The 12,575-nt window shown below is 52.6% G+C and overlaps 1 protein-coding gene across 1 annotated transcript in view; it reads left to right on the plus strand.

Moving 5' to 3' along the window:
* The first annotated feature begins 2,295 nt into the window (after positions 1-2,295).
* The window catches only part of LOC139252633 (phosphofurin acidic cluster sorting protein 2-like), a 469,430-nt gene continuing 459,150 nt past the window's right edge, over positions 2,296-12,575 (plus strand). Inside the window, exons 1-4 of the mRNA XM_070873440.1 lie at positions 2,296-2,454; positions 3,881-3,972; positions 8,593-8,673; positions 10,872-10,931. Of these exons, the coding sequence (XP_070729541.1) occupies positions 2,343-2,454; positions 3,881-3,972; positions 8,593-8,673; positions 10,872-10,931 (345 nt within the window). The 5' untranslated portion in view covers positions 2,296-2,342. The remainder of the gene's footprint in view (positions 2,455-3,880; positions 3,973-8,592; positions 8,674-10,871; positions 10,932-12,575) is intronic.

The raw sequence follows: 12,575 nt of genomic DNA on the forward strand, positions 1-12,575 counted from the left end.
TTAGTGTCATCTGTAAATTTTGAAATTTAGCCCACTGCACCCAAGTCCAAATCATGAATATAGATCAAGAACCATGTGACCAAGGTTGGGAACTAAATATTCCAGGACACTTAACTTTTAGAAGAGATAGGCAAATGGAAAAGGAGGTGTAGCCCTGAAAATAAAGGATGGACAAAGACAGTAGAGAGACAGGATCTTAGCTCTGAAAATCAAGAATTAGAGTCAGTTTGGATGGAGTTAAGAAACAGTGAGGGCAGAAAACATTGGTGGGAGTTGTTTATAGGCCCACAAACAGTAGTTGTAATGTAGGGCAGAGTATAAATCAGGAAATTAGAGGTACATGTAACAAGGGTAATACAGTAATCATGGGGGACTTTAATCTACATATAGGCTGGGTAAACCAAAATTGCAGTAATAGTGTAGAGGAAAAATTCATGGACTGTATCTAAGATGGTTTTCTAGATCAGTACGTTGAGGAACCAACTAGGGAGCAGGCTATTTTAGATCTAGTATTGTGCAATGAGAGGGTTAATTAATAACCTTGTAGTAAAGGGGCCTTTAGGGAAGAGTGACCATAATTGTTCTCCTGGAAATAGTGGAGAACCAAGAGTCTAGCGAGAATGAGGAACTGAAAGCAATTAGTATCAGTAAAAAAATAGTACTGGAGAAATTAATGGGACTGAAAGTTGGCATGCAGGTACAGCAGGCGGTGAGGAAGGCAAATGGTATGTTGGCCTTCATAGCGAGGGGATTTGAGTATAGGAGCAGGGAGGTCTTACTGCAGTTGTACAGGGCCTTGGTGAGGCCACACCTGGAATATTGCATACAGTTTTGGTCGCCTAATCTGAGGAAGGACATTCTTGCTATTGAGGGAGTGCAGCGAAGGTTCACCAGACTGATTCCCAGGATGGCAAGACTGACATATGAAGAAAGACTGGATCAACTAGGCTTATAGTCACTGGAATTTAGAAGAATGAGAGGGGATCTCATAGAAACATATAAAATTCTGACGGAATTGGACAGGTTAGATGCAGGAAGAATGTTCCCAATGATGGGGAAGTCCAGAACCAGGGGTCACAGTCTAAGGATAAGGGGTAAGCCATTTAGGACCGAGATGAGGAAAAACTTCTTCACCCAGAGAGTTGTGAACCTGTGGAATTCTCTACCCCAGAAAGTTGTTGAGGCCAGTTCGTTAGATAGTTTCAAAAGGGAGTTAGATGTGGCCCTTACAGCTAAAGGGATCAAGGGGTATGGAGAGAAAGCAGGAATGGGGTACTGAAGTTGCATGATCAGCCATGATCATATTGAATGGTGGTGCAGGCTCGAAGGGCCAAATGGCCTGCTCCTGCTCCTAATTCTGATGTTGTTATGTTCTCACTCACTGTGTGTGGGGATTATCGAGGATCTGTGATCTCTGAGCTCACTCACTGTGGGGATTATGGGAGGGACACAATTTAACAATTTAACATGTTTGATATTTTCTAACCTGTTTACATCGAATATTGAAGTGGTGTACAATGGGTTGTGTGTTACTGTATTGAAGTGGTGTACAGTGGATTGTGTGTTACTGTATTGAAGTGGTGTACAGTGGATTGTGTGTTACTGTATTGAAGTGGTGTACAATGGGTTGTGTGTTACTGTATTGAAGTGGTGTACAGTGGGTTGTGTGTTACTGTATTGAAGTGGTGTACAGTGGGTTGTGTGTTATTGTATTGAAGTGGTGTACAGTGGGTTGTGTGTTACTGTATTGAAGTTGTGTACAATGGGTTGTGTGTTACTGTATTGAAGTGGTGTACAGTGGGTTGTGTGTTACTGTATTGAAGTGGTGTACAGTGGGTTGTGTGTTACTGTATTGAAGTGGTGTACAGTGGGTTGTGTGTTACTGTATTGAAGTGGTGTACAGTGGGTTGTGTGTTACTGTATTGAAGTTGTGTACAGTGGGTTGTGTGTTACTGTATTGAAGTGGTGTACAGTGGGTTGTGTGTTACTGTATTGAAGTGGTGTACAATGGGTTGTGTGTTACTGTATTGAAGTGGTGTACAGTGGGTTGTGTGTTACTGTATTGAAGTGGTGTACAGTGGATTGTGTGTTACTGTATTGAAGTGGTGTACAGTGGATTGTGTGTTACTGTATTGAAGTGGTGTACAGTGGGTTGTGTGTTACTGTATTGAAGTGGTGTACAGTGGGTTGTGTGTTATTGTATTGAAGTGGTGTACAGTGGGTTGTGTGTTACTGAACAGCCACAATGAGTGAGTATTTGATGCAGACCGCATTGTTCTGTCCATTGCCAGGTGATGCAACATCCTACAGATGGAGGACAGGTCCTTGGCCTTCACTCCAACATGAAGGATGTGTCAGTGCGGGTCGCTGAGATCAGCATCTACTCTCTCTCCAGTCAGCCGATCGATCACGAGGATGGCAGCGTACAAGCAGGGGCCAAGACAAAGGCCTCAGGTAGGTGATTGATTGCGGGAGCTGTTCAGGTTTGGAGATGAACTGAAGCTCCTTTGTCAAACTGCAGACGTTGGGAAATGGGCTTCAGACACACAATCTGTTCTGTTGGACAGTATAACAGTCCAACAGAGATCTGTGAATGCCCCGATATAGATACACCGAGTAACGCTTAACCTGATAAATAAACTGCAACACCTGAAAGTAACAGACCTAATAATCTTTACCCTACTTACACAGAGTAATTCACCCAAGTTATCAAAAATACTGTCTCTGTACTGCCCCTCTGACAGATCACTGCTCCCTCAGTACTGCCCCTCCGACAGATCACTGCTCCCTCAGTACTGCCCCTCCGACAGTGCAGCGCTCCCTCAGTACTGCCCCTCTGCCAGTGCAGCACTCCCTCAGTACTGCCCCTCCGACAGCGCAGCACTCCCTCTGTACTATCCCTCTGACATGCAGCACTCCCTCAGTACTGCCCCCTGACAATGCAGCACTCCCTCAGTACTGCCCCTCCTATAGTGCAGCGCTCCCTCAGTACTGCCCCTCCGACAGTGCAGCACTCCCTCAGTACTGCCCCTCCGACAGTGCAGCACTCCCTCAGTACTGCCCCTCCGACAGTGCAGCACTCCCTCGGTGTTGCATTGTAGTAGAGTGATAAAGATCCAGTTTATAACTTTCCATGCAGCCAATTCCTGATCTCAGGGCAGCTATCCAGTAAAGACCAGGCACTCCCTCACAAAAGGAGATTACTGACTCACAGAGGGATCATAGGATTATAGGGACAGGAGGAGGCCATTCAGCCTCTTGAGCCTGTTCCGCCATTCAGTGAGATCTTGGCTGATCTGCGACCTAATTCCATATACCCACCTTTACCGCATAACGCTTAATACGTTTGGTTAACAAAAAGCTAGCAATCTCCGATTTAAAATTAATAATTGATCGAGCACCAATTGCAGTTAGCGGAAGAGAGTTCCAAACTTCTATCACCCGTTGTGTGTCGAAGTGTTTCCTAACTTCACTCCTGAAAGGTCTGGCTCTAATGTTTAGACTCTGTCCCCTGGTCCGAGACTCCCCAACCAGCGGGAATAGTCTCTCTCTATCTACCCTGTCTGCTCCCCTCAGTATCCTGAAAACTTCGATCAGATCACCCCTTAACCTTCTAAATTCTAGAGAATACAATCCTAATTTGTGTAATCTCTCCTCGTAACTTAACTCTTGAAGTCCGAGCATCATTCTGAAGGGTGAGTGAGCTGGCTCTGTACTTGGGCACCTCCTAGTGGCTGAGGTGCAGCACTGTCGGTGGCAGTGTAGAAGCATTAATCCAGCCTGGTATCTTAGCCGGGACACCCTGCAAAGCTGCAAGAGGAGATAATCAACTCATTTACTGCTGTCTTCTGAAAAAAAAACCTTGTCGCACACCTTGCAGATCGATCTCCAGATATTGATAATTACTCAGAGGATGAGGACGACAGCTTTTCCTCTGAGCAGGAGGGCAGCGATGATGCGGTGCCGAGCCAGGTAAGGGGATTCAACCGGGTTCAAACATTCTCCGCTTCCAAACCAGGTCTGGGGCCCAAGCCGGAGGTGGCTGTTCCGGGAAACATTAACCTTCCACCCAGTTGACTGCAGCCACCAAATTTGCACAGGGTTCCAGGGGATGAATCATAGAATCATAGAGGTTTACAGCGCAGAAGGAGGCCATTCGGCCCATCATGTTCACGCCGGCTGACAAAGAGCTACCCAGCCTAATCCCACTTCCCAGCTCTCGGTCCGTAGCCCTGTAGGTTATAGCACTTCAGGTGCACATCCAGGTACTGTCCTGCACTCCAAGGTACCTTTGTTCCTCTACACCTCTCAGTGTCCTACCATTCAATGTTTGATGGACCTCTTGTCCTCCTCAAGTATGGCCCGTGATGATGTGAGCTGCAGCAGGACCAAGGGCAGGGAGTTCCCACACTGGGAATTTCCATTGGCCCCAGGCTCACTACTGTTTGGTCTCCAGAATCAAGAGGGGCACGGTAGCTAAGTGGATATGTTACTTGTGATCCAGAGACTTGGCCTAATGGTCCGGAGACATGAGTTCAAATCCCACCTTGGTAGCTGGGGAATTTAAATTCAGATCATTAAATGAATCTGGAATTTTTAAAAAGCCAACATGAAATTATCGGATTGTTCTAAAAACCCATCTGCCTATAGGTGACTCCAGACCCACAGCAATGTGGTTGACTCTTAACTGCCCTCTGAAATGGCCCAGCGAGACACTCCATTGCTCATCATCATCATCATCATAGGCAGTCCCTCGAAGCGAGGACGACTTGCTTCCCCGCCAAAAAGGGATGAGTTCACAGGTGTTTCAGTGAAGGACCTAATATTCCGGATCCCGAACTACATCCTGAAGGGTGGAAGATGGCTGTGGGTGGATTGTTTTAACGTGGGGTGACCGTTGTACACCAGCCACCACACGGGCTTGACAGAGCGAGGTCTTGGTCCAGTGGCAAGGGTTAACCAGGACGACTGGAGACCAGCTCTGCTGCACGGACCGAGTGCGCTCACATATCGCAGTGTGGGCTGGGCCCGTGCTGCTTCTGGGCCCCAGTCACTTCCCTCTACGAACCCTCGCCGCTCCTTCGCCCCGACCTCACCGCTCCTGCTGTACCTGCCCGCACTGCAGTCAGCCGTCGCCCTCCTGCAGCAGCACGCGCTGCTCCCTGCAGTGGCCTGCCTCCGCACGCTGCTCCCTCCAATGGCCCCGGCCTGCTGATGGTCTTGCAGGCCGGGACCATGCCGATTTCTGGACCGGGTCACCACACGCTGCTCCCTCCAATGGCCCCGGCCTGCTGATGGTCTTGCATGCCTGACCGGCCTGATTTCTGGACCGGGTCATCACATGCTGCTCCCTCCAATGGCCCCGGCCTGCTGAGGGTCTTGCAGGCCGGGACCATGCCGATTTCTGAACCGGGTCACCACACGCTGCTCCCTCCAAAGGCCCCGGCCTGCTGATGGTCTTGCAGGCCTGGGCCGGCCCGATTTCTGGACCGGGTCACCACACGCTGCTCCCTCCAATGGCCCTGGCCTGCTGATGGTCTTGCAGGCCGGGACCATGCTGATCATCAGCAGGCCGGGGCCATTAGAGGGAGCAACACGCAGCGGCCCAGCCCGGAAATCGGTACTCCACAGCCCCACTGCTGATCAATGGCAGCGAGGTTTTGGAACACAACAGGCTAGATTTCCTTTTGATTTACCACCCCTTTTTCAGAAGGCAGTTCGCCACCAGCTTCTCGAGGGCAATTAGGGATGGGCAATAAATGCTCCAGCCACTATCACTCCCCAGTAGAATTTTACTGTCTTGGAAACCTACAGCGCAGAAGGAGGCCATTTCGGCCCATCGACCGACAAAGAGCCACACGGCCCTCGGTCAGCAGCCCTGAAGGTTACATATAAACCCATGAACAATGAACAATGTCGGAGAGGCAAAGAGCACCCGGCCCAACCAGTCTGGTCAGTGAGCAGCATTCACTCCCCCGCGGAAGCTGTTTGCATCAGCTGACCCCACTCTGGACCCAGAAGTTCTCAGGAGGTGAGGTTTCTGGGGCTGCTTCGTCACACTAATGCTGAGGATTCTTCGCCCCAGAGCCCAGATTTCTGAAGGGCCAATGCCCACAATGGAGTTCACAGTATTCATTTACTTCTTAAATATTCAGTGGGTGAAAATATCCCTGATAATGGAGTATCGCTTGGTACCTGGGAGCTCCGACTCCCCCCCAGTACCTGGGAACTAACACGAGCGCAATGTTAGCTTGCTTGGGATGCATCTTACGTTACTGAGGAAAGTAAGGGTAGACATTGCAGAGGCTTTGGCCACAATCTTCAAATGCTCCGTGAATGTGGGAGGGGTGCCAGAAGACTGGAGGATTGCAAATCTGCACCCCTGGTCAAAAACAGGGGAGAAACATAGAAAATAGGTGCAGAATTAGGCCGTTCGGCCCTTTGAGCCTGCACCGCCATTCAGTAAGATCATGGCTGATTGGTGTTGTCTTTATGGATTTTCAAAAGCCATTTGATAAAGTGCCACATATGGACTGGTTAGCCAAATTAAAGCCCATGGCATTAAAGGGACAGTGGCTGTGTGGATAGGAAATTGGCTAAGGAACAGAAAGCAGAGAGTAGTGGTGAACGGTTATTTGTCAGACTGGAGGGAAGTATATCGGGGTGGGAATCCCCTTTATAACGCTGCCCATTAGCACCGGTGCTAGGCAGCTAACGGGCAGCAGAGGTGTTAAGCGGCGTCCATGGGTCCAGAGACATTCAGTAGGCTCCTTGGTAGAGACGCCAAGAGATAACATTGCACCGTAGTGACATCATCCAACATGCACCGCCCCCGCGATATTGGTTTCTGCAGAAACCTAACGGCCAGGTGTCCGTACTGCCTGGGAAACGTGGAGGGAACATCGCGGGATCAAGCTAAGTTTTGTTCTTTATTCATTTTATCTTCTTTTCATTAGCTGTACCAGTGGGAAGTGTGAGTGTGTGGGTCGGAGAAGTTTGAGGTTTTTAGTCTTCCCGTTTTCCCACCGAGCATGCCGGCAGCCTCCCGTGGGGAAACTCAGTCGGCCTCCTGAGCTCCCGCCCCGTTGGTGTTGAGGCTGAGTGTGCAGTGCCACTTTTAGTGCTGCTCTCACCTTTGGGAGTTAAAACTGAATTTGGCAGCTTGAGGCTACAGCTAACGTCCGGCACTAAAATCAGCAGTCAGGCGCTGACACCACCTCAAAAAGGGCCAGAACCAATTTCCACCCCGTGCTGCTGTCCCCCAGGGACCGCTATTGGCACCACTGCTCTTTTTGCTACGTATTGATGACCCGGACTTGGCTATAAAGGGCATCATCTCAAAGTTTGCAGATGACGCAAATCTTGCAAATGGAGTGAACAGTGAGGAGGATAGTGAGAGACTTCAGGAGGACACAGACAGGCCGGTGGGATGGGCGGACACGTGGCAGATGAAATTTACCGCCGAGAAATGTGAGGTGATACATTTTGGTCGGAAGAACGAGGAGAGGGAATAGTGCTGCTGGGACAGAGATACACAAATGTACACACATTTGTGAAGGTGCCAGGACAAGTTGGGAAGGCTGTTAAACAGCTTTATAAACAGAGGCACAGAGTACAAGGGCAAGGGAGTTATGCTCAACCTGTATAAGTCACTGCTTCGGCCCCAGCTGGAGTATTGTGTCCATTTCTGGTCACCACACCTTCGGAAGGATGTCAAGGCCTTGGAGAGGGTGCCGGGGACATTTACTCGACTGGTACCCGGGCTGAGGGACTTCAGTTACGTTGAATGACTGGAGAAGCTGGGATTATTCTCCTTAGAGCAGCGAAGGTTGAGGGGAGATTTAATCGAGGTGTTTAATACCATGAAGGGTTTTATTCGAGTAAATAGGGAGAAGCAGCAGGAGGGTCAGTAAGCAGAGGGCACAAAAGGTTCTTTGCAGAAGAACCAGAGGGGGAGGTGAGATATATTTTACGCAGCGAGTTGTTGTGATTGGGAACGCGCTGCCTGAAAGGGCGGTGGGAGCAGATTCAATAGTACCTCTCAAGCCAATTGGATAAATACTTGAAGGGGAGAAATGTGCTGGGCTGTGGGGAAAGTGTAGGGCAGTGGGACCGATCGGAGAGCTCTGTCACAGAGCCGGCACGGACACGATGGGATAAACGGCCTTCTGCACTTTATAATTCTATGCTTTTAACACCTGAGAATTAACATGCCCTCGATATCTGGGAGTCGATATGAACTTGATCTGGATGATTACATATGTGAATAAACACCCATGTTGCTTTTGCAACTGGGTGGTTAGTTTGTAAAGAAATTCAGGAGAATCTTCCTCACCCAGAGAGCGGTGAGAATGTGGCACTTGATACCACAGGGAGGGGTTGAGGCGAAGAGTATAGAGATATTTGAGGGGAGGCTGGGTCAACACACGAGGTAGAAAGGAGTAGAAGGATATGTAGCGGGGTGGGAGGAGGCTCGAGTGGAGCATAAACAGCGGCACGGACCTGTTGGGCTGAATGGCCTGTGTCTGTGCTGTCGTCTCGATGTAATTCTCTGTAAAAGTGCCCGTGATTTGTGTCTGTGGCTGTGTCTAGGATTTATACGATGAAGATGATGAACTGAGAAAAGCGAAGAAGACCCGGCGGAAAATGATGCGGACCACCTCAATGACGCGGGTAATGGTAGTTCAAGCCTGGCTCATTGTAAACCAGTTCTAGCAAAGTGTGCCAAGCCAGTGTGCCATCGTGGCAGTGGCAGTGGGCTGCTCTGGGTTTGGCTGGGGTACAGGATGGCGCATACCGTGGATCCTGAAACGCCCATACTTGGGTGAATGTCATTGCCGAAGGGGAAGGTAGCTCAAGCGGGAAGCATTGCCCCCATTTCCACGGATACACGGATAAAAACGCTGGTCAGTTGTCGGGAGGGTGGACACGAATGGGTCTTCTCCACAAGCAATGACCCTGGTGTGGAGCAGGGCGCCCCCTTGTGTCCCAGAGCGGCACCATTGGAACCAGCATTGGGGGGGAGTGGATCCTCAGACCAGTCTGACGGTCAAACCAGAGCGGTCTGACCCCAGAAACCAGGGCTATGGCTGTTATCCATGGAGCTGCTATAGTGCACGCAGAAACTCCCCCAGTAACTGACCTCACAGAGTAACCATGGGGGAGAGGAGGGGAGAGCAGAGGGGGAAGTTTGGAGGGGAGGGGAGGGGAGGGGAGGGAAAGGTTGGAGGGGAGGGGAGGGGAGGGATTAGGGAGGGGAGGGTTGGAGGGGAGGGGAAAGAAGCAGTTGGAGGGGAGGGGAAGGGTTGTAGGGGAGGGGAGGGGTTGTAGGGGAGGGGAGGGATTGGATGAGAGGGGAGGGGTTGTAGGGGAGGGGAGGGATTGGATGAGAGGGGAGGGGTTGGAGGGGAGGGGTTGGAGAGGAAGGGTTGAGGAGGGGAGGGGTTGGAGGGGAGGGGAGGGGAGGGGCTGGATGGGAGGGGAGGGGTTGGAGAGGCGGGGAGGGGTTGTAGGGGAGGGGTAGGGTTGGAGGGGAAGGGTTGGATGGGAGGGGAGGGGAGGGGTTGTAGGGGAGGGGTAGGGTTGGAGGGGAAGGATTGGAGGGGAGGGGAGGGGCTGGATGGGAGGGGAGGGGTTGGAGGGGAGGGGCGGGGAGGGGTTGTAGGGGAGGGGTAGGGTTGGAGGGGAAGGGTTGGAGGGGAGGTGAGGGGAGGGGTTGTAGGGGAGGGGTAGGGTTGGAGGGGAAGGATTGGAGGGGAAGGGAGGGGAGGGGCTGGATGGGAGGGGAGGGGTTGGAGGGGAGGGGCGGGGAGGGGTTGTAGGGGAGGGGTAGGGTTGGAGGGGAAGGATTGGAGGGGAGGGGAGGGGAGGGGCTGGATGGGAGGGGAGAGGTTGGAGAGGCGGGGAGGGGTTGTAGGGGAGGGGAGGGATTGGATGAGAGGGGAGGGGTTGGAGGGGAGGGGAGGGGTTGGAGAGGAAGGGTTGAGGAGGGGAGGGGTTGGAGGCGAGGGGAGGGGCTGGATGGGAGGGGAGGGGTTGGAGGGGAAGGGTTGGAGGTGAGGGGCGGGGAGGGGTTGTAGGGGAGGGGTAGGGTTGGAGAGGAAGGGTTGAGGAGGGGAGGGGTTGGAGGGGAGGGGAGGGGTTGGAGAGGAAGGGTTGAGGAGGGGAGGGTTTGGAGGGGAGGGGCTGGATGGGAGGGGAGGGGTTGTAGGGGAGGGGTAGGGTTGGAGGGGAAGGGTTGGAGGGGAGGGGAGGGGAGGGGCTGGATGGGAGGGGAGGGGTTGGAGAGGAGGGGAGGGGTAGGGTTGGAGGGGAAGGGTTGGAGGGGAGGGGAGGGGAGGGGCTGGATGGGAGGGGAGGGGTTGGAGAGAAGGGGAGGGGTAGGGTTGGAGGGGAGGGGTTGGAGGGGAGGGGAGGGGAGGGGCTGGATGGGAGGGGAGGGGTTGGAGAGGCGGGGAGGGGTAGGGTTGGAGGGGAAGGGTTGGAGGGGAGGGGAGGGGAGGGGCTGGATGGGAGGGGAGGGGTTGGAGAGGCGGGGAGGGGTAGGGTTGGAGGGGAAGGGTTGGAGGGGAGGGGAGGGGAGGCTAACGGAAGGTTCGTGTGGGGAGAGGAGTGCACGTCCCAACATTGGCAGCACAGAAAAGAGACATTAGTTTTTGATTGCCAGGCAAAATTTTCGATTATGAATCTTTTAATAACTGGGACTAAAGTTCAGATTGAGAGTGGGCGATTGTCCCTGCGTCCTGTCATTCTGTGCTGCCATGTCTCGGGCTTGAACCCACAACGTCCGTGGGCCAGCTGTATCCTACTTGCAGCCATGTGCGATCTCAGCCTCCGTTCACACCCTTTTCTTTTCTCTTCTCCCCACTTAGCAACCGAACTTTAAACAGAAATTCGTTGCCTTACTGAAGAGGTTCAAAGTGACAGATGAGGTATGTATTGTTGGGTCAGCTGTTGGTCAGCCTCCTTCCTTCTCCTCTTCACCAGGACAGGCTTCGAGTGGGCCCGAGACATTTGATGGCGGAGTGTCGGGAACAGACCATCGGTGATCAATCTTTACCGTACAAGACAGCAGCTTCAGATCGCTCTCACTTTCGAGCTCCCCAACTACCTCTGGAAAACCAGCCTGCTTAACACACCTCAGTTTGCCAATTTTAAAAGTTCATTTCACAAATAAGACCTCATGATTTATCTGTTCTTGAATCCTTTAAAGAACAGCTTTATTGACAACTTATTTACCTAAACTCCAGCGTCTGAGGGAGCGCTGCACTGTCGGAGGGGCAGTACTGAGGGAGCGCTGCACTGTCGGAGGGGCAGTACTGAGGGAGTGCTGCACTGTCGGAGGGGCATTCTGAGGGAGAGCCGCACTGTCGGAGGGGCAGTACTGAGGGAGTGCTGCACTGTCGGAGGGGCAGTACTGAGGGAGTGCTGCACTGTCGGAGGGGCATTCTGAGGGAGAGCCGCACTGTCGGAGGGGCAGTACTGAGGGAGTGCTGCACTGTCAGAGGGGCAGTACTGAGGGAGTGCTGCACTGTCGGAGGGGCATTCTGAGGGAGAGCCGCACTGTCGGAGGGGCAGTACTGAGGGAGCGCTGCACTGTCGGAGGGGCAGTACTGAGGGAGTGCTACACTGTCGGAGGGGCAGTACTGAGGGAGTGCTGCACTGTCGGAGGGGCAGTACTGAGGGAGAGCTGCACTGTCGGAGGGGCAGTACTGAGGGAGTGCTGCACTGTCGGAGGGGCAGTACTGAGGGAGTGCTGCACTGTCGGAGGGGCAGTACTGAGGGAGTGCTGCACTGTCGGAGGGGCAGTACTGAGGGAGTGCCGCACTGTCGGAGGGGCAGTACTGAGGTAGTGCCGCACTGTCGGAGGGGCAGTACTGAGGGAGCGCTGCACTGTCGGAGGGGTAGTACTGAGGGAGCGCTGCACTGTCGGAGGGGCAGTACTAAGGGAGTGCTGCACTGTCGGAAGGGCAGTGCTGAGGGAGTGCTGCACTATCGGAGGGGCAGTACTGAGGGAGTGCTGCACTGTCGGAGGGGCAGTACTGAGGGAGTGCCGCACTGTCGGAGGGGCAGTACTGAGGGAGTGCCGCACTATCGGAGGGGCAGTACTGAGGGAGTGCTGCACTGTAGGAGGGGCAGTACTGAGGGAGTGCCGCACTGTCGGAGGGGCAGTACTGAGGGAGTGCCGCACTGTCGGAGGGACGGTACTGAGTGAGTGCTGCACTGTCGGAGATGCCATCTTTCGGATGAGACATTAATCTGCTCTCTCAGGTGGCCGTAAAAGATCCTGTGGTCCTATTTCGAAGAAGAGCAGGGGAGTTAGCCACAGTGTCCTGGCCAATATTTATCCCTCAATCAACATAACAAAGAAACAGATTATCTGGTCATTATCACATTGCTGTTTATGGGAGCTTGCTGTGCACAAATTGGCTGCCGCGTTCCCCACATTACAACAGTGACTATACGCCAGAAGTACTTCATTGGCTGTAAAGCGCCTTGAGACGTCCGGTGGTCGTGAATGGCGCTATATAAATCCATGTCTTTCTTTCTAAACATCCTCTCTATAGCACAGTTAA

This window comes from Pristiophorus japonicus, unplaced genomic scaffold (assembly GCF_044704955.1).
Source record: "Pristiophorus japonicus isolate sPriJap1 unplaced genomic scaffold, sPriJap1.hap1 HAP1_SCAFFOLD_471, whole genome shotgun sequence".
NCBI lineage: Eukaryota > Metazoa > Chordata > Chondrichthyes > Pristiophoridae > Pristiophorus > Pristiophorus japonicus.